The following is a 22,363-nucleotide window of genomic DNA, read 5'->3' as shown; positions in this document are numbered from 1 at the left end:
TTACGGGAGAGAAGTTGGGCTTGAGACATCCAGAGGTGCCTTGCAAGCAAAAATTCTATAAGACACTGACAGCAAGATGATCTTTTTTTCTTGCTCCTGGTCTGCGCTGGAAGGATTCAACAGAAGGTATTGCTCCTCTGTTCTGGTACATGGTTGTGCATGCAAGCCATTTCACTATGCAGTGGACATTCCTGGGAACACACTGCATATGATTGGAAAGGCAGGGTCATGATGGCACTTAAATTGGCACGTATGAATTTGGATTGGTGGAGCTGATAAAATTCACTGCCTTCTTTGGCTGGGTGTTTGTTCTAGGAGGTTGCTGAGAGTCAATACACAGACATTAGCCCATCTTAAGCTAGAGTATTACCTTCTCTATATAGACAAACTCATCATTTTTGCGTCAGCCATTTTCTCTGGGTCACCTACTGTTTCTTGATGCTTGCTTCTGACAGAGTTACTGCCTCTGTTGTCAGAACAGTTGGTTGCATGCAGGGAGGCTGCTGAGGTCTCTTTTGGCAGCTCAGATGCTTTTTTGTCCTGGAATGTCTATACATGGGCTTTGTGACCCAAGTTATCTAAAGCTCTCATAGAACTTTAATTCATCTAGCTCTTTTCACCAACACATCCCAAAACAGCTAAAGGGAGGTCTATAAACAGCATAGTTTATATCCTTGTTTTCAAAGGCAGGGAAGCCGGTGTAAGGGGGAAGTCTATGCATTGGCCAAAATTTCAGCAGAACAGTGAACAGGAAGAGGAATGAGGCCAAATTCCCCACAAACTAGGTCATGCTGTCCCTTCGGCAGATGGGATATTACAGTCAAGTTGCCAGTGCAACTGACAGAGGGTAGAGGAAATCAGATTAGGGGAAGCAGGCACAGGGCGAAGCTGTGGTGAGAAGGCTGTGGAGGAAGAGGAGCACTAAAGCAAGCAGGTATTCACAAGCTCTAAGTCACTCCTGGGGTGGCTGAAGCTCCCTACTTTCACTACTTCTGCAACAGCATGACCAGAGTTGCCATCTGGCTTCTCACCACACTTTATCCTGTTGCTTGGTGGTGAGGGAAACAGAGGTACTGCCTGGGCCCCGTGGCCTCCACAACAGCTTTAGGACTTCCCAAAAGCCCAGATCTCAGGCAATAATGTAGCTCTGGATGAGCATAGCTGTGTTTCCCCAGGGCTGGCACCATGTGGCACTTTAGCTTTCTCCATGGAAAAGTATGAGCAGTCCTGACCACAGGTTTTGCCCCATGCATACAGTGATTAATATACCCTGCAGACTGAACTTCCATCAGAACCTTCTGCTTTGGATAGCTTGTATGTTCACAGGGGAAAAAGAATACTAAGCCCATAAAAATGGTCCATCAGACCAGAGGACTACGTTGGCTCTGTATTCTGTCTACATTGGTGGTCAGTTGCAGGTACTGATGGACCTTGATGAGGAGCAAGGCAAGTACTGTGAAAATGAGTTTCCCATCTGCTGAAGACTTATGGAGCTCCTATCAAAAGTTCAAGGTTTTACTGTGGCACATATTACACCTCTGCTGCTATGTTTTCTAGCCAATTCTGGGCAATTAATTTACCCAGGACATTTTTAATAACCTTCATATCAGGAGTAGCTGATTTTCTTGCCCTTAAGAGCCTCATACCAAATTTTATGTAGCTGGTGCTACAGGGCAGGTAACATACGCCTTCGTTACTGGCAGGTGGGGATTAACAGCTTCTTTTAATGGCCTGAACTTGACTGGACATGCAGGTAAGGCCCTAATTATCCAGCTGGATAATATCCAGTTGGCAACTGCTGGATCCTTTTCATCCTCACAAAGGGAAGGACAGTTGGCTGCTGTCTATTGCTTGTGCAGCCTGGGCACACTGCCCTTCTTGGATTCAGGAGCTCAAGAGCCATGGACTGTCCACACCAGAATTGTATATTCGGACTTTACAGCAGCTGGTAGCTTGAAGTTTCTCAGTTTAAATTTGTACGTTAGTGAAAATGTTTCTGCTCCCTTCTGTAAGACAGCTGCTTAGTATTTTCACGTGGTGGTGTTCACTACACATATTGTCACGGGTGATGAACAAACCATATTTTCTTTTGTGCACATCATGACTTTATATCTTTTTGATGTGACATTTTCCAAGCTGAATTCTTAATCTATGCAGTGTCTCCTTTTATGAAAATCATTCCAGATTTCATATCATCATGGCCATCTTTCACTGAATCTTTTCTTCTAAATCCATTTTTTAAATGCATGCCATATGTGAGATGTAGAATTATACAATGACAAAATAGTGTGTTCTGGTTTGTCCTCTTTTCCTTTCTGAATGCTTCCCTACAGTCAATGTGTTACTTATCACTAAGTGAGAATTTTGCAAGAGTGATCAACAGCACCCATGTCTGAGTAGTAATAGCCCACTTACTGGTACAGAGTATACATGATACTATACACACTGCTGGGCTAATTTTTTTCATAGAAAAAAGATCATAGAGTCATAGAATGGTTTGGGTTGGAAAGGACCTTAAGATCATTCAGTCCCAGCCCACCAGCCATGGGACACCTCACACCAGACCATGTTGCCCAAGACTCTGTCCAACTTGGCCTTGAACACTGTCAGGGATGGAGCATTTACCACTTCTCTGGGCAATTTGTGCCAGTGCCTCAGCACCCTCACAGTAAAGAACTTCTTCCTTGTGTCTAACCTGAATTTCCCCTGTTTAAGTTTTAACCCGTTACCCCTTGTCCTATTGCTCCAGTCCCTGAAGAAGAGTCTCTTTTCAGCACTCTTGTAGGTTCTCTCCAGATACTGGAAGGCTGCTATGAGGTCTCCATGCAGCCTTCTCTTCTCCAGGCTGAACAACCCCGATTTTCTCAGCCTGTCTTGCTCCAGCCCTCTGATCACCCTTGTGGCCTCCTCTGGACTTGTTCCAACAGTTCCATGTCCTTTTTATGTTGAGGACACCAGAACACAGTGCTGCAAGTGGGGTCTCATGAGAGCAGAGGAGCAGAGTCACCTCCTTTGACCTGCTGGTCACACTTTTTCTTCCTCTATAGATTATTATCCATTGATTATTTTTGCATTGTGAACAGTTTATTTGCCATTTTTGCTGCACAGGCCCACCATATGACAAAAGTTTTCCACAAATCTGTAGGTCAGTTTCCACAAATATAGAAGTTGTCCAGTTCCCCTGGACAATTATGAGAAAATTGTATTTCCCACATCATTTAGAAGTCTACCAAAAAACAGGGGTCCCAACACAGCCTCCAGAAATTTTCACTGGTTTTGTTCCTGATCTTTTAACTTTTGATAAAAGTTAAAGGTTGTTCTGCTCTTTTTAACCCTTTGTTTCTGATCTTCTAACCAATTAATCAAAGTCAGAATTAAAAATTTGATTTATTAATAAAAACTAGTAAAATTATCCAGTTTATTGTATGCCAGCTTAGTTTAAGGGTCCTTTGTGAGGGACCTTCGTTGACAGCTCTTTGAAGATGCAAGTACATTTGTGTTACAATAAACCACTGCTCTCTGAAGTCCTTTGTGTGCTCATCTTAATAAGGTCTCAAACTGCAAGCACACACATTTTTACTAAGCATGAAAAGGATTTGGAAACCTGGATAGGCAAAGACAGGAGCGATCAGACAAGTGGGTGGTTTTTCTCAACCCTAAACCTGCTGAATTTTCAGCCTTTCAGCTAATGCCTTTGAGTCTCAATAGGAGATTGTGGGATATACAAAAATAATGAACAGCCTGGAACCTTTCACACCATCCTTACTCCCTGCTGTGAAGCTGAACAAAACATGCTTTGTAAAGGACTCTCTATTAGCATAGAAATATTCCTTCCACTGCAAGCATTTTCCTGCTTTTAAGCTAATTAGTTAGGCAGTTTAATACGTATAAACCCAAAATAAAATGAATGCTCATGTGTACATCCACTGCAATTCATAGGTAATGGATTAAGCATGCTGATTTGCTAATTTCTTTTCACTTAGTACTGTTTCTTTGAAACTGTTTCACATTTCTGATCCTCTTGATTCTTGCTTCCCTCTGTTCCTAGGCAGTATATGGTGCTACTGCCCTTTCTGATACACACTGATTCTCCTGAGAAAGTCTGTGTTCAGCTGACCCACCTGAATGAGTCTGTGACGCTGAGTGCCACACTCGAGTATCAGGGGGAAAACAGGAGCCTGATCGATGACGTGGTGTCAGAGAAGGATGTATTCACCTGCATGCCTTTCTCTGTGAGTATCTCGTCTCTGTGGAATGATCCCTTGTGTTTACTGATGTGGCATAGTATATCTAAACAGTCCTGAAATGAGAAATAAGATGTATTGCAATCAGAAATTTTGAAGCTAAGCCAGAAAAAAAAATAAATTTGACATGGAAAATTAACTGTGGTATCCTCATGAGGAATATTTATCCACAATTATCAGATGCTGTGTCCCACATGATATTTCTGTGCATTCAGGTCTTAGAGAGTTTTTTCGGGATCCTTCATCCTAAAACCTCAACAGACAGAACATACCCCATGTTTGTTTGATCTGTGCAAACCTCAGAGGAAAAATAGTGAAGCGTAATGAGAACCATAGATAGCTGGGGAATGGTTAAAGATAGTGAGGTCCATGAGGTCATTTGTCTTCTTCTGGAGCTTATTCATGACTTTCTCCTGTAGAGGGCTGGTTGGTGAGTAATATAAGCAACTGGACCATCACCTAAATAATGAATCTGGGTTGATTTCCATTTTGATAGATTGTAAGATGGAATAAGATCAGATTCAATATTTCTCTAAGGAAAGTATATAAATGAAGGGAAAAGGTTTCTAGTATTGAAAGAAGAGGAAGAAACAAAATGGAGAAAACTCAAGGAAATGGAGATCTACCATTGCAAAAATTCCTGAAAGGAAAATTACTTTCTTGAGACAGAGGAGACAGGCTCTCCAAGTTCATATCAGAAAATCATGTTTTTCTCTTGCTTCTAGCACTGAGCCTTTGTTGTCTGTTTAACCAACTTTCAGACCTAGCTAATACACTATCTTTCAAAGGCTCAGTGAAATGGAATGAATCAGTAAAGCAGTTATCCTCTTCATTTTCCTTAGCTTCCAAAATCCAATGGCACATCAGTCACGTTTCTCACCATAACAGTGAAGGGCGCAACACTACAGTTCAGGAGCCGCAAGTCGGTGCTGGTCAAGAATTCTGAGAGCTTGGTCTTTGTCCAGACAGACAAACCTATCTACAAGCCTGGACAGACAGGTATGGGGAATTGGGTTGGTATTGACTCTGACAGCAGAAAATCTTACAGGCTTCATTTCCTAGAGGCCCCATACTTTTATTATATTTTTCAGACTTCTTGGGGGGAGTTAAAGCACTCAGTAAATCTTATTTCTGTCAGCTGAGATCTAGGGCAGGTGGTACCTTTGTCATTCCTATCCTATATATAAGGAAGAAGTTCTTTACTGTGAGGGTAGTGAGGTGCTGGAACAGGTTACCCAAAGAAGTAGTAAATGCTCCATCCCTGGCAGTGTTCAAGGCCAGGCTGGACAGAGCCTTGGGTGACATGGTCTAGCGTGAGGCGTCCCTGCCTATGGCAGAGGGGTTGGAACTAGATGATCTTAAGATCCTTTCCAACCCTAACTATTCTATGATTCTATGATACTCCACCCTTCAGGCACAACATCTCAGCCAGATCTAGGCACAGGCTCTGATTTATTCTACAGTACTAAAGGCACAAATCTGGGATGACTTAAAAGCATAGTCTCCCTTGGCTGCACCTGAATAGGCAAATCAGGACAGGCACTCGCAAGCGACAATTCAGTTCAGCCAAGATGTGATTATCCTTCTAAATTTATTTGCCTCTCACCATATGTAAGAGAAAGAGCCTGAAGTAATTGCTTCCATTACTTGGACATTTTGGTTCAACCCCTGCTGATCTATGGAATGAATCTGTGCTATAAATCATTGTAAAAGTGAGATTTCCTAGTAATCACTACAAATTTAACAGTCGAATTTCCTTCTTTTCTGTTTCACCCTTAGTTCTATTTCGGATCGTCTCTCTGGACAAAGATTTCCACCCGCTGAATGAGAAGGTAGAGCCATAATTCCTCATTGTTAGCCATGAGGCTTAATTCCCAATTAACACCATCACTATCATCATCCAGAACCACTGAAGACAGCCTCTAACGCATATGATCATTTCTTGATCACACCATCCTTGACCCATTCCATATCATATCCTGGACACGCTCCACCTGTCTCTTGACTGAGAACCATATGCCATTTTTCAAAGGAATATAGCTGTTTAAAACCAGATTTGCAAAGGAATGTATATGGGTAAGCATGTAGGCAGGGATCTCCTTAAGAAAACAAATGGGTGGGACAAGTTTCCATTGAAAATGACAGATGCACAGTTATTTCTGGCAATGGGTGCAACCACAGGCTTAGAGGCAAAGAAAGCAGTACGACAAAAACTGGTTGAAAGGAACTGGTCAGGGGTGTAAATCCACCCTTTAGTGTATTTGGTAATCAGTTCCTCATGCAGACAAGTTCTTTGAAAATTCTAACTTCATCACATTTTCATACTGTGGTGAGACAAAAAGTTGGGGCTTTAAAATATTAAAGAAGAGATTCCCTTAACTATCAAGAACTAACAAAATGGAGCAAATACAGAAAAGGAAGGTCATGAAGGACATAAAGGACATTTTGGAAGGTTGTTCTACTGCCACTAGGTCCAAATCTGGAAATGTCTTCCATCCATGTATGACTGATATTTCTAACACTGATTTTATTTTGTTCTTTCCCCACAGTTTCCATTTGTCTATATTCAGGTGAGTGAGTAACTACCTGTCTATTATTCCAGCAGAACATGCAGGCACAGAGGTAGTAGGCTCCAGCAATTGCATTTTCAGGCTGAGATGCCAGGGAAAAGATATGGGCACATGACCTTTCTCATTGTGTAATGGGAGGCTGGGTAATCTGGTATCAAAGTAAGTTCCACCAATGGTTCTTTGACTAGGGAATGTGCTGTAGGAACAAAACAGTTAATCAGTGCAAGCTATGCTGTGAACAGAATTACACTTGCCTACAGGTCATATCAGAATGGCTTACTCCTCTTCACAAACAGAACTAAGACTTGTGTCTGCCAAGTGTGGCTGTTTGACACAGAACTGTGTTAAACAAATGAGCAAAACTAAAGGAATAATATTCTGTAAGTGGAGGTTCCCTATCTTCCCAAGCATCACCTTTTTGTCTGGTTTGTTTGGGATTTTTTAACTGTTGAACTTCAGTGACAGATAAAAGTTAATAGGGAGGATGTTTCTGTGGAACATACACAGGCTATGCTCCTCTTTTCTACCCTCCTATCGGAGTGCTGTCACTCTTCCTGTCTGCAAACTTCCACAACAGAGCTGCAGATCTGATGGGCCACTGATGGTCTGTGACTATTTTGAGAAAGAAGAGTAAGAGAGCAATGTGGTGTGGGATATAAGGTGGAGGAAAGCGCAGAACTACCTTCTGCTGAGGCTCTCCTATGTGGTTGGAAGACAGGTCCCTTCCCTTTCAATGAGGTGATACATGACTGAGTACAGGGATTTTATGAAAGGAGCAAGAAGAAATAAACCCTATGCACTCCTCCAGAAATACCACATGCCTTTGCCTAACAAGCTTAATAATTTCTTAATCCTTTTTTTTTTTTTTTTGTCTCAGTACCGCAAAAGGCAATAATTTTAAATCATTAGGAAGGCCATGTTGTGTTTTCAGCTCCAGCCTGTAAGGCATGGTGTTTGTCCATGCTGCTTAAACTGATTCATGTAGGGTTTTTTCCCTGTCCTCACCATCATCTCTCCCTTAGTGCTCCTTCTCAGTCCAGCACTGCCCTTTGGCTTTTACAGATGTCTGCAAGGCAGTCTTGTAGAGTGGGAAATGCATCTGGCAGCACACACACCGTATTTCTCTAGGGTATTTTTGCTTCAGCCAGATCAGATCTGCCAGTGCAGTTTACCACATTCTTGCACAAAATTGGACTGGCCCAAAGGAAAGAGTGGCAGGAGTGAAGAAAGGTGACAGCTTAAAGTCAGAAGTGCTAAGGAAAGAAAAGTTCATCAGTCCAAACCCTTAATGTCACTGATTGATTGTAGTCAGCCGCAAAGGTAGAAGTTAGTATGAGCCTATTATTTCTGAGCTATTACCTTGACGCATTGCTTCTGTCATTAAAAAAAAAAAAAAAAAAAGAAAAGAAAATCACAAAATCCTTTCTGAGGAAAACCAAGCAAACTTTCAGGTCTTCCCTATAAATACATCACAGAAATGGCAACAAGTTCACAAGCCCAGCTGAAAATATTTTCTTGAATTCCTCTTCCAAGGAAGCCTGGTGGTGTTCCTCACAGTATGCATTAAGCTATTCAGCAGGGTTGAAACGTGACGATAAAGAGGATTTGGTCAGGTCAGCAGAGTGGGATGCATTTTACTGACTGTACATCTCCTGGTTACTTCTTAGGAAGAAGGCTGCCTCTTCTGCCCCCTGACAAGTGACCTCCAATGGGGGGATGTCATTCACAACGCTTTTCCTCTAATCCCTAAGATAAAATCTCAGTGCAGTAAATGCACACAGTCACATACCTTGAGTCACATATCTATCTAGAGTAAATAGAATCTTGGTGACAGCCAAGATACAATGCAAAGAGCAGGCAGAGGATGAAAGACTGTAAACATTAACAACTCCTGCTAAGGAGCCAGGAAAAGGTGCATCAAACTTCGCAGCACCACTAAGCTGGTTCAGTAACTTCTACAAGAAGTTTGGAGCTGAGCTGATGAATTTGGAACATAGCCAAATTAGCATAGCTCATCGTGGTTTGTGGTGAGCAATATTCAGCTGTAGTAGTGATAAGACTTCAGCTCCAGCATTAGGAGCAGGGAGAAACAAGAAGATAGAGCACGTATAGTGGGATATACTTTTGTCTGTTCCTGTCTCCACTTCCCCACCCCATCCAAAGCTTTGGACTCTTCCATATTTCTCAGTCCTGTAAATCAATCAGATGTCTCATTCAGCAGATTATGCACTGATTCTCAGCCAGTCTCTATTCCAGGCATGGGAAAAAAAATAAAAATGAGCAGGGTGTATAGCAAGTGAAAGAGACCGAAACTTCCCTCTTTTCTCCCTACGCTCCATTTACTCCTGCTATACATCTCTTAATCTTTTTACTTTGCCAGCCCTTCTTTCCCAGCTTCCTGGCTTCATCCTTCATAAGCATGCAGGTATAGCTGAGGGGGAGACAACCCAGGACCTCCAGGGTTAAAAAGCTTTCTTCCATGCTAGTTATGCAGAACTGAGACGTAAGCACTCACAGATCCTTACAGATTATGGAATACTTACAGCCAGGCATTTCCCAGCCAGGATATATATATATATACTAGGCATTCCACTGCTGTTCCTGGGAGCCTCCTGTACTGTCTTGTGACCTTGAGTTATCCTAACCTGCAGGATCCCCAGAGGAACCGTGTATACCAGTGGCAAGAGGTGGAACTAGAGACTGGCCTTACACAGCTCTCCTTCCCCCTCACCTCGGACCCCATCCAAGGCTCCTACAAAATAGTTGTGCAGAAGAGCTTCTCATCCCATGTGGAGCACTCCTTCAGGGTAGAGGAATATGGTAAGGAGACAAGATATGGGCTGCAAATGGGACTGACAGCAATGCCTTATACTGCAACCTCTCAATTTGGAATTTCCTGGGAATGGCAGGGAGAAGGTAGGGACTGAATACACAGGCAATGGTGTTCAGACAGGGTGACCCTGGAGGTCTGAGTATCAGAAGTGATTGCTCTTCTTATGGCATCTCTGCAACCTGCCTGAGGTTGTATTTGCTCATAGTGCTCTTGGGAGTACAGGGTCTAATAAGCTTCCTGTGCAAGGCTCATACCACCAATTTCAGTTGATTCTGTTTTAGTAATTTTTCAATCCAACAGCTTGTTGCAAGCAGCACTAGATATGGAGTAAGAGATGACAGTATTTTGGTAACCCTGTTTTGCCCCTCTCATCGTCTACATCAGTTCTGTTTCTCCACTTGCAGTCCTCTGCCTTTTTCCTCTTCTCCCTTGTTTCTGCAAAAGCTTGGAAAATATGTTTGATAGAAAACTTCAGTTTGAAGAACGCTCTGCAAACATTACAAGAGGATGCAAACAGACTGGTAGCAGAGGCTGAGTAAGGAGAAATGTGCTGCCCCAGGGAGCATTCTAACCCCAAGTTCTGTAATAAAACTCAGGTATTTGTAGAAGTGTACTCGGGCTAGGCTCTGTGTTTGAGGAGACTGCTTGGCATGTGCTCTGCAGGCTCCCCCCAGCTGTACATGGAGCACTAATGACCCAGTACATTGCTCAGAACCTGCTCTTTCTGGAATATGCAAGGTTCAAAACAAAGAAGATTGTCACTGAAATCCATGGAAGCTGGTTTATTTGGCTTTACATCAGGCTTGGTGGCTAGTATGAACATGGTGAATAACTTGAACACAAACCTGGTTATTATAGGCTTCAGCCTGCCATGCTGACAGATGGGCTGTCCCTCCTCCCACAAAGGTCATTCTGAACATCCCCCAGAACCAAAGATGTATGTCACTTTCTTAGCCTTACACTAACCTAATTGTTCTTTAGTTTGTTCTTCAGTCTTATTTCCATGAATCTCCCCTGTTGCTAGCTCCCTGACAGCCTTTTGACAAAATGCGCCCTGGGGTTGAAACATGGTACTTTGCCTCCCATCCTAATGGCGAATGTATGTATACATATGAAATACATATGTATACAAATGAAACTGTATAACCCAGGGTTGCTTTCCAGTTCCTGGACCTGGTTGTGTACCCTCCCTGCTCTTATTTCTTTGCACTGTGAAAAAATCTATCAGATTCACCACCTGGAAGCAGGCCATTGAATGCTTCTGTCCAGTCCTGGACTTGAGTGCTTGAGGGATTAGGTTTGCAGGTTGCAATGTAGGAAAAGGAATGTCATTTAATACTCAGGAGCAAAATATGTCTTTTATTTGCCACCCTTTATATTAGGCTTTATTTCTGCCTTGACCCTTTGAAAATAAAGACCTGAGAGTCTGTATCTAGATTCATGAGAACGGTGTGGATGCGGAGGACAGCTTCACATGCTACATATTACTGAGCTTAACAGTAACAAACTGTTACTGTTGGGATCTCCAGAACAATAACAAACAACCAAGTGAAACAATGATTCAAGCTGTTCCCATGTGGTAAATTACAAACGCTGTGAATGTGCTACAAATTATGGAACAAGATACACAGGACCATAGTGTCCGGAATGGGCATACCTAAGCGATCTACACAGCTGTCTGAGGTCACATGAGCATGGGATGCAAATAAGAGAAGGTAAGGACTACAACCCTCCTTAATTTCCTTTAAATGCAAACAGTGGTGAAGGCTAAGAAAAACTAGTGAAGGTGCAGCAGGGCTGTGTTGAAGACCCCAGAAAGGTGATGGTTCATATTAAGATGATGCTGGCTCTGTGGCTCGGTTGCTGTGTGGTACACAGCTCTCCTTCACTCTTTTCATATCAGACTTTCTCCCATCTAGTGCTACCCAAGTACGAGGTCCTGGTGAAGCTGCCCAAGATGATCACTCTTAAGGACAAGGAGCTTACAGTGTCCGTCTGTGGTCTGTGAGTCACAAGAGAGTAAATCTCTGTCACTTATCCTTCACTCCTCCTTTATGCTGAGGTCTGAAGGACAGCTGGGGAAGGGTTTTCATGCTTTTCCCAGACATCCCATGCAGCTGTGTTCCACTGTATTAATCCTGAGCCTGCTACTTGTCCTGAACAATCAAAGTGAAAGGTCTTCTCTGGGTTTCTTAAAAGATTATGCCAAACAAATCTGCAGCTCTCTCATATCAGTTTACTGTCTTTTTCTGTCTTTGCATTTATTCAGTTAGAGTTTCTCTGCCAACCATGAACCCTCAAATACTCAGAGATGTCAGATCAGACATCATTTAAACAGGTGGTACAAACCCAGGGTTCTCATTTTTAACTCCTAAATTGTTCCTCCAGAGCCCCTGGTTGGTTTTCTACTTCTTCAGTGAACCCTCAGCAGTTTGTGATACAAGAATGCTTCTGGCTCATATAATATTCTACAATGTTTTCCTGCATTGCTGCAGAGAGCTCCCACCTGGAGCAGATTCTAATTGATAATGGAAGAATCTCAACATGGAAATGTAGTCTCTAGAATCATTAAAATATCACATTAGTCAGGCTTCAAGAAGAAATACTAGGAAGTCATCCACAGTGGTCTTTCAGGAGATGTGTCTAAGTATGACTCTGACTGATTAACACTTTGTCATTATAGGTACACTTATGGAAAACCTGTTCCTGGCTTGGTCAATGTCCAAGTGTGCCGGAAATTCTCCCGTTCTGCTTCAAATTGTTACGGAAAAGAAGCAGAAGCTGTGTGTGAAGAATTCACTAGGCAGGTGAGTCCCAGTATTAAAATGAAGGGGTCTTTCTTATGGGTAATGGACAGTGTTGTCTAAAGGAGGTCAAATCTGTAACTGTTGGGAGACAGTAAGACATCAGAGGTAATACTCTGTCTGGGGAAAAGTAGATGTTCTCAGAGGAAGGCATTCTTAAGAGGTGAGTCATTAAACTGGAAACAGAACTGATGAAGAAAACCCCACAGCTGAAACCCTAACCCCACTGAAGCTAATGACAAATCTCCACTTAGCACCTGTGAGGTCCCTGCTATGGATCCCCAAACCGAAAAAAGAACCTGTGAGAGAATTTTGCAACTGTGGGAGGGACTGGCAGGGAGCACGAGCAAAGAAAAGAAAGAAGAAAGCAAGAAGGTGGTATTGTATATGGGTCAAATACAGAAGAAAGGAGAAACACAAAGAACTAAGGTAGGAGAGGGTTAACAAGGAAACCAGTGCATGCCTTGTAGAACTGAGTGTCAAGTACTTCAGAGAATACAGAAAATGTGTGAATGAAACACTTGGAAACAGGCTGTAAACAACTTCTGATCTTGGAGACAACCCTAGAACATAAGGCTGGGATTCCCTGAACAAAAGTTAAGCGTGTTAGGCTTGGAGTATCTGTTCCTGTTCCACAAGGCACCAAATTTGTTCAAAGAATTCCAGTTTTCTCTCCAATCCCCTGTTTAGGCAGATGCTCATGGGTGTATTTCTGGTGTTGTAAGAACCAAGATATTTCAACTCCAGCGCCGGGGATATGAGATGAGCATTGAGGTACAAGGCAAGATCACAGAAGATGGCACAGGTATGTATCACATAAGGATGGCAAAGTGATGGCAGACCATAAGAGGGGAGAGCCTGGCAAAGATAAGGAAGGTGGAGTATAGACAGGTCTATAAATGCTGTTATTATAAATGCTGCTATTCATAATAATCCCTCTTTACTGTGCTCTGCTTCAGGAATAGAGATGACTGGAACAGGCTCCTGTGGAATCACATCCATCATGAGCAAAATCAGCTTTGACCTTCTGGACTCCCAGTACAGACCAGGGATCCCAATCTTTGGGAGGGTAGGGAACTTATGAGACCCTGGACAATGAGTGGCAAAACAAACTCACAAATGCACAATCACCTCAGATGGAATAGCAGTGTGCGCAGATGGCATGGTCCACCTTGCAGAGGAATTACTGATAGTTGGGGCACTCTTAACAGACACATGGCCTTGAGCCTCCTGGCAGTAAGCCTAGTAAAGACTGGAAGGGCCATTGTTCGGACAGATGAGAATAACATCAGAGAGGAGCAAACATGGGCTATTCCACAAGGCAATGTAATCCACGTGCAAAGGGTGACCACAACACAAGTAGACGTAGTGACCTCATCAACAATGGCACAGTCCCACAGCTCCCAAGCAGGCTAAACAAAGTTGAGGAGGTGTAACAGGTTCCACCAACAGTCCAGTGATCACCAGACAATGTGAGGTGATGAGTCAGGGCTGAGCTCAACCAAGGAAGTCCAGTTAGTCAGATGGGAACAACAGGAGAAAGAGCTGGGTGTAGGTCTACCTCCAATGTAGCTTTAGTGAAGGACTGGGGCAAGGCACAAGCCTGAAGGTCCCAAATGAGGTTGGCCAGGGGAATTAAAAACTACTGAAGAACTTAGGGCCTAGATACATAAATTCCTTGGACCAATAAGATTGTTTTACTGAGAATTTTCTCAGTTGCTCCTCAGACAACATAGCACTCACCTCAAACATTTCCACATTCATGTCTTCTGTTCTTCTGTGCAAAGAAACATCCTACTTGGCAAGAAAGAAAAGAGGGAAGAGGTTTTAGGATTTGGGAATTGTTTCCTGATTGTAGTCTAAAACCTGAAATTTGTTTTTGCTGTTAGGTGAAGCTGGTAGATGGCACTGATGCTCCAATTGCCAATGAAACCATCATGATTTCTGTGGATGGAGACAGGTACAAAGGGAATTACACTACAGATGAGCAGGGACAGTCCTGGTTTTCCATAGACACTACCACCTTCACACAAGCCTCCCTGGAAATCCGAGTGAGTGGCAGAGACAGGGCAGGGGGACTGGGGTAAGACTATGCCTTTCTGATCAGCTGGGGAAATAGCTACCCATGGTTTTTCTCTCTTTCTGCTAATCGGAAAATATAGCAAGTTTCTTCGTATGTCACCTCTCTTCTCTCCGTCTCCTGTGCATGTTCTCTACCTTTGTCTTAGAATGGGAAATATAGAACATACCCAGAGTTTTCCTGTGGATTTTCATGTGACTTGTTACGTGGTTTTCGTCAGATATAAACATTTATTCTTCTTTATCAGGCTGATCATAAACCTGAGCTGAACTGCTATGACAGCGACTGGATCACACCTTCGTATGAGCATGCCATGCGTAGAATAAGTCGGTTTTACTCCCCCAGTAAGAGTTTCCTCAAAATTGAGCCAAAGCCTGAGACATTAGGTTGTGGCTCCCCCACAGAGATCCAGGTGCATTACATCTTCACACCAGAGGCCATAGGAGAGCAGAAGAAAATTACCATTTACTATTTGGTAAGAATTATTTGTGCTTACTTTGACCTATGGCTACAGAGAGCATAGTGACATACAGCTATCAGCACTGCTATGTGGTCAGTCCTTAGCCAGTGATGATAGGGAGAGTTTGAAACAGAAAGTGTGACCTGTGGCAGGGGGGTTTAAACACATTTCCATAATGTTTCTCGTGTTGTCTTCAATATACAGACATGGTTAGGGTGTACATGTTTTATTAAGAACATAAGAGAGACATAATGTTGGTGGAGAGAGCACAGTCATGGGCACAGCCATCCAAGGCTCATTTCATAACACTTCATTCCCAGTTTTCCCAACTCCAAATTCTGGTCCATATATGGTCACAGCCCAGAAACCAGCAGCCTACAACAAAGAACAAAGATGAGGAGGAGGAAGGCTGTCTCATACTCAGTTTTGTCCCTTGGTAGTCGTCTGACTACTGAAACTAAAGCAACAGCTCTGACTACCATAACAGAAAAGCCCAATAAGCTTAGAGCGTAGGTTGTATGTCAGAAAAAGTTTGGAACACCACGGTAATTGGAACAGTCTATAATGTGCTGTCACTGAGAACTGTGAATTGGTTCATTTTGAGGGGCAGAAAAGAGACATTAATTCATCTGTGACCAACGATCTGTCAGTTCACTTGGGAGAACAGGAAGAACCAGGTGAATATTCAAATAGAACTTCTTTTTCTCCTAAGTTTGTTTTTCTGGTTATCTCGTTTAATGACTCTAGCAGAAGAGATGAGAGCAGCCTTGGAGAACTAGAAGAAATCAGTGGAACAGACCCTCCTGTTCTGATGGATTTTACAGAACATCGGGGATGGTGGTTAGACTGCCATTACAAAATAAGAGAATAGAACATGTGTTAGAGATGTCCGTATGCTTATTTTCAAGACTCCTAACAACAAATTGAAGCACAAGATTCCTTTTATCCCTATAGCCTGGGAAAGCTGCTTTTAAGAAGATATATATAAAGCATGCAACAAAATAGTGAGGGAACTTATATTTTCATAGGTGTGGATCCCACAGCTTGAAATTAAAATATGGTTCTATGGAATAGATATCCTACATGGAAAGTAATTGTAAAGCCAGGTCTCACCAATGAGGAAACACTGGTCCTCCTAGGAGTGCATATTTTTGCCTCCAAAGACATAGTAAATTCCAGTCTGTCACTTGCTTAGTATTTTCTTGGTTTTGTTCACAGTTAGCAGTGCTATTCATATTCACACTCTACAGTTAATCTAGTGAATGTTCATTTTTCTTCCCTTCAACACCAGTAGCAAAATTACAGAAAGGCTTCTCTGTCACATAGGTGATGGCCAAGGGAGGCATTATATTGGCAGATACCTATGATCTGACTGTGAATCCTGGAAATGGTGAGCAGAACTTTGCATTTTAGCATCTTTGATGAGAATTTGGGGGGTGTATAAAAGCATTTAATGTTTGAATTGAAATGCATTCTCAAAATTAAATCTTCTAAATGAAGTGGCTTGGGTTAGGTTTGTTTTCTCTAGGTTCTGTCAGGTCCTATGTTTTTGACAAGAAAATTTTAGAAAATTCAACAAAAAGTATTCATAATGTTTGATTCTCAAACCAACTTTGCCCTATTCAGACTGCGGATGCTTACCAGTGTTGCGAGACTCATATGTACAGTGAGCAGAAGAGCATGTCTCCTTTTCTCTATCCCTTCTTTTTTTTTTGGTCTTGTGTCACCCTTGTAAGCATGCAAATACACACATCCCTCTATTCTAACCAATAAATTTAATTTTATTCAAGTAAATGTCCAAGAGTTACACATTTCAGTAACTGAGACTGGCTATGATGCATCTTTGAAAGTCTTTTGATGAATGAGACCTGATGGATATTTTGGAAGTGTATGAGAAGGTGCATAAACCGTGGGTATAAACAGTATATGGAAGTAAAAGATCTTGGGTGTTGCATATGCATAGGTAGTTCTGCATCCTCACTAGTAGCAGTGACTAAGCTAACACTCTGGCTAATACCAAGAGATGTTCTGTTACCTTGTCCAGATTGCTCAGGCCCAGCTAGAACAGAGGGGTATTTTCCATGTGGTTCAAGTGACAGTTTGGTGTTCCAGCTAAATGCTTGCTTATCAGTAACTTCAAAAAGTTTTGGCTACTCTGCAACCTTGACTGATGCTGCCTATTACAGCAGTCCTTTATTTCTATGGTTTTTGTAGATGGCATAAGATCTTGGAGTTCAAGAAAAAGAAATAGGTTGGGAACATCAAGAAATTATGCCAGATGTTAACTTGGGAGAATCTAGAAAGCATGTTGAGGCCCACCAAACTCGTTTTGTTTGGCTATTACATGATCACTGTCTGAATGCAGGTGTCTTCAGCAACAGCCATAGACTTTAGTCATATATCAGTATTCCTGCCCCTGCTATCTAAAGATGTTCAGCATGAGTGAACTTATCTGAGGAGGGCAAATGTGTATAGTGGAACTTCTTGTACATTGCTTAGCAGTTTTTCTCTTTGTTAGTTTATGGGACATTTCAGTTGACCTTCCCTGTTGAGGCAGCAATTGCTCCCCTGGCACGAATGCTTGTGTACACCACTTCACCCAGTGGGGAAGTCATTGCCAGTTCAGCAGATTTCCAGGTCGAAAGTTGCCTCCCCAATAAAGTAAGTATAAGCCAGGGTTTATGCAACCCATGTTTGTCTTGTGTCCAGTAGTTCAGTTCTGAGTTCCATGGAGGCAGAATTCACAGCAGGTTCATGAAATGGTCTGACCAGATGGTGACTGAGGACAAGGGATAGAAACTCCAGAATAGGTTACTAAGCCATAACTATAAAAAGTGGAGCAAGACAGAATAAGAAGGCATCGCTGGCCATTATTAATTATATTCATCAAAGCTGAATATATATTGGAATGTCAAGGCACTAGCAGAGCTCAGTTTACAAGGCTGGATGCTTCAGTATAATAGCATCTAACAGCATCTGGAAATGTGTCTGCTTTAACTTCTTTGTGGAATTGCAGGTCAGATTGAGTTTTGTACCCAAGGAAGGTCTTCCTGCCTCTAACACAAGCCTGCAACTCCGTACTTCACCGAGGTCCCTGTGTGCACTCCGTGCTGTGGACAAGAGTGTTCTCCTTATGAAGCCTGAAGATGAGCTCTCTCCCACCTCTGTAAGTCTTAGATATTTCTGTTAATGAGCAAGTATGAGAACCAACAAAGTACCTGTTGACACCACTATAGACATGAGGCCATGTATTTTTATAGCTGCATTTACGACACTTCTTTTTAGAAGCTGGCTTTTATCAGTGGAGTGTTAGGTGGTGTCTGTGTCCCTGTAAGTTCTGACCTGCAACATTTTGCCCTGATTCTTTGTGTTTCCCCAGGTGTATGATCTTCTCCCAGTGAAGGAAATCCATGGTTATAGCTTCAAGGACTACTACCTGGAAGAAGACAACATAAATCCTTGTGTGTCACTTGACAACATATTATTAAATGGATTTGTCTACACACCCATTTCTCCTGATGGTGAAGGTGATGCCTATGACATTCTCAAAGTAAGTGCCAGCCTTTCATATTTCTTTGGTTTTCCTTTTTGGAATTCAGTCTCCTCTTCTCACCTGTTCTGAAAGGCTTTTTAATTAACTTTGCTGTGAGTTTTTTAACTTCTGTATGCAAGACAATAACCAGGCCCAGGCCCTACACCTATGTAGCTCACTGCTGGTACCTGAGTGCTTCTCTGAACCATCAAAACTTTTAAAGGTCTCCTCATTGCTATTAGAGATACCCGCAAATCGACCCAAGTAAGGAAACAGTCCTGAAAGTGACATCTGGTACCATAATATTAGAAACTCTTCCTCAGTCATACATATTCTCTATCTGGTGTAGATAGGTCTTTAATAAAGTGACAGCTACTTTAATAACCCACAAACTGACCTGTACCCATCTAAAGAGTCCTGTGCAAGAATTTTCGGGTACCCGCAATCCAGTGCTTTTCACATGTCATTTTCACCCTGGCAGATGTCCCCCACGATAGACTTGTGGCCTTAGCTTTCCATCTGATCATGCCAGGATTTAGCCTTAGAATGAGTGTAACATGATAAAGCTTCAACATCTGGGTTGAACCAGTCTATCTGGCATTTATATACAAGCCGTTGTTATTCTAATTGATACCAGACTTAGGTACGTCTATTCTTGACATACTAGAAATAGTTTATTTTCAAGTGTGCTTGCATATTTTTTGTTCTTCTTTCTTTTTGTTTACTAGGAATTGGGCTTAAAAGTCTTCACTAGCAGCAAGATCCATAAGCCTGAAATCTGCCAGCATTACCCAGGACACATGATGGAAAGGAGTTACAGTGGTTCTAGTACCTTCTTCATTTTACAACCCCCCCCCCCCCAACTGCCTAAAATTTACGACTTCTATTTCTTTGAATACTAATTACGCCAGGCAGATCAGATTATATTCAGATATGTTGACCTAATTCAGGATCACTCTTTCCTGGACTCAGTCCTGAAAAATGAAACTGATCCACATCTGTCTCCTTATCCCCAGCTGGACAGCTAGTACCTGGGTGGGGCTACGTGTGCTTGGTGACTGCAATGCCAGCCCCTGAAGCAGAAATCCTGTAGGCACTAAAGCAGTCTGACCGCACAAAATAGTGGCTTTTTTCCCCTCAGATATGAGTCCAGCTATGGAAACCTTAAAAAAGGAGTCTCTATTTCTAGGTAGTCACATTCCAGCAATAACTAAAGGAACTACTAGGGCAAAAGCGGGCCAAGACAAATAAGAAGGTGGTACAGTTCTGTGGGCAGAGGCTGAGAAATTTGGCTCTGTTCCCCACAATGCATTCACACGACTAAGAGTCTGGGTAGGTCATGTCACTTCTTTGCAACTTTAATGATTGTGAAGATAGAATAATATTACCTTTTTTATCTGAATAGTTCTGAGATTAGAAAGGTCACATAAAACACTTGCCTATGCCACTTCCGGTCACTGGGTTTCCTGGTGCAGTTTCCCAGCTCCTATTAAAAAATTGTAGCTTTTTGTCTGGTGATAGCTTCTAGCCTTCTATTTATAACAGATCAGATCTTTGGTTTTGAAATGCAGGATTTCTCTTCAAAGCATGGCCTGAGACAGCTGGCTGCTTTGAGAAGATGTTAAAGATTTCTAAGGCTGAAGGAAAGCCTTTCATAAAGCACACCACCATGCAACACTGACAAAGCATCATGGTTCCTTCACTAATGGCCAGAGATGCAAAGACCCATATTAATCTCAAAAGAAGCTTAGATAGAGGAGGGGAAGACTAAGTGTGACTTCTGTGTCTGGTCATGAATATCCATCTATTCTTCAACCAAATTTAATAAACTATATGCAACTGTAATATCTCAAGTCAGTAAGTTCCACATTTGACTCTATATTGCAATAGAAATGTACCCTCAATAACATCATTATACATGGCTCTTTTGGCACTGCTGGGTTTGCTGGCAGTGGGGGAAGAATGCTCAACCCCATCCAATCTCTGTAAGAACAGCAGCAACATTAGGAAAAATTAAATATTGAGATGACAACAGAGAAATACATGTGTTTCCGTTGGCCAAGGTTTCAAAGCTGTTCTTTCAATTTTAAGATTTTAGCTAAGAATAACCACCGCCTGGAAGGAAAATATCCTCCTGATTTAGAACGGAGTCTGACATGTCTTTTTCTTTCTTCCTGTCCTTGAACAAATTTACTCTAGTGACTGCATTGAATCTGCTTGAAGATTTGGCCTATGAAGTAACAGATCATATGGTTGCTGGCAATCCTGTGGAGACCATCCGGAAGTACTTCCCTGAGACATGGATATGGGACATAGTTACAGTGAAGTAAGTGTTTATGGTAATGCAGAGTGTGGTCACTGGGGCAAAACCTCGAGAGATACTTAAGCCTCAATGGTAGTATCAGTATTTCAGTAGGAGAGGTATTTCTAGTAGACAGAGGGATTTTTCAAGGTCACTAAGTATAGGATGCTTTGGGGGGACACGCAAAAGCCAGTGCCTATATGGAGCTGGTCAGGAGTTTGCTGTCAGTAGGTGTTGTTCAGTAGGCTGAGAAAAATGTAGATGATCCCCAGAGTATAACTGAAATCTTGTTCTCTGTCCCTCACCAGCTCTGAGGGAAACGCTGGTCTAGATGTGACCATCCCTGACACCATCACCGAGTGGAAAGCCAATGCATTCTGCATTTCAGCAGACACGGGCTTTGGCCTGTCCCCAACAGTGACCCTCAGAGCCTTCCAGCCCTTCTTTGTAGAGCTCACCGTGCCCTACTCTGTAGTGCGTGGTGAGTCCTTCACGCTGAAAGCCACCGTTTTCAACTACCTGACCACCTGCATCAGGGTAAGACACACGCACAACTTTGCTCAGCCTGACAGCTTTGGGAAGACTACAGTGGGCCATTTATAACATAGTTTCCCCAAGTCAGATGGCTTGTCTCTGACAATAATTTCATGTAGGTGTACTTCCGTAGGTGTTCTTGGTTTATTAAATGAAGGGGAATATGTTTTTCTGACAACGTTTTGAAATCTGCATTTGATTCAGAACCTAAAGCTTTGCTGCTGAGGCCCCCAGCTTTGTCATCACAGGCTGATGTGGTTGTCCTATAGAAATATGAAACTTGGGTTATCCACAGACCACAGAGTCATTGCATACCCACATAGAAACTCTAGGTTCACCAGGGTGAATACCTGTGTTCAGTCTTCAGTCTGATCTCATATAAACATCTCACAAAGTATCACACCATATTTGCTTGAATATGTAGACTGTGTTTTATTGCATCTGCCCCTAAGACACTGAGCAGAGAGAACCATATAGCTTCGCTATTCTTATCTGCATTTTCTTCATCAACAAAAAAGTGGTTAGTCTTTGAGGCTGGGAGGTTAGACAAAGAAAATACCAATCGCCTTTGCTCAGTTGTTTATAAATACGATTTTATTCTGAAAGGAGTGAAGGTGAAACAAGGAGGGGCACTGATCCAGCCATTCCAGTGCACTCTCATTTATTTCCTTGTCTTTCCTGTTTTGTTTACCATTTTCAGGTTCCTTATTCCATTCTCCCTTGTTCCTTACTAGGTTTTGCACTGCTAGAGTTTTACCTCTTCACCTGACTAATCATGAGGGGGATCTTTAATTCATGGCTAAGTTTGTAGTCACTGCTTTACCTTTACTACACAACTTGCCCATGCTCTCCATTTTCCCAGAATCCATTTCCAAGATACACATCCTGTTCTTTGCACTTACCTGCCCCATCTCTTACAATTGTACACACCTCAGTCTTTTTCCACTTTATCACCCAGTTCTTGCTCTGCAATATACATAAGGTTCTCAGTCCCACAGTATAAC

At 42.4% G+C, this 22,363-nt stretch overlaps 1 protein-coding gene across 1 annotated transcript in view; it reads left to right on the top strand.

Moving 5' to 3' along the window:
- LOC308233022 (alpha-2-macroglobulin-like) overlaps nt 1-22,363 on the top strand; it is a gene marked incomplete at both ends in the record, with an annotated part of 40,308 nt that overhangs the window by 1,952 nt on the left and 15,993 nt on the right. Inside the window, 18 exon segments of the mRNA XM_080639510.1 lie at nt 4,049-4,232; nt 5,087-5,243; nt 6,024-6,076; nt 6,794-6,814; nt 9,466-9,634; nt 11,567-11,651; nt 12,331-12,454; nt 13,142-13,256; nt 13,411-13,520; nt 14,341-14,502; nt 14,779-15,006; nt 16,318-16,381; nt 17,510-17,652; nt 18,008-18,157; nt 18,371-18,541; nt 19,252-19,351; nt 20,723-20,849; nt 21,134-21,362. Of these exon segments, the coding sequence (XP_080495636.1) occupies nt 4,049-4,232; nt 5,087-5,243; nt 6,024-6,076; nt 6,794-6,814; nt 9,466-9,634; nt 11,567-11,651; nt 12,331-12,454; nt 13,142-13,256; nt 13,411-13,520; nt 14,341-14,502; nt 14,779-15,006; nt 16,318-16,381; nt 17,510-17,652; nt 18,008-18,157; nt 18,371-18,541; nt 19,252-19,351; nt 20,723-20,849; nt 21,134-21,362 (2,392 nt within the window).

The sequence above is a fragment of the Psittacula echo genome, assembly GCF_963264785.1.
Source record: "Psittacula echo genome assembly, chromosome: 1".
Taxonomy (NCBI): domain Eukaryota; kingdom Metazoa; phylum Chordata; class Aves; order Psittaciformes; family Psittacidae; genus Psittacula; species Psittacula echo.
The sequence above is the reverse complement of the archived record's forward strand: the minus strand, read 5'-3'. Positions and strand labels throughout refer to the sequence as shown.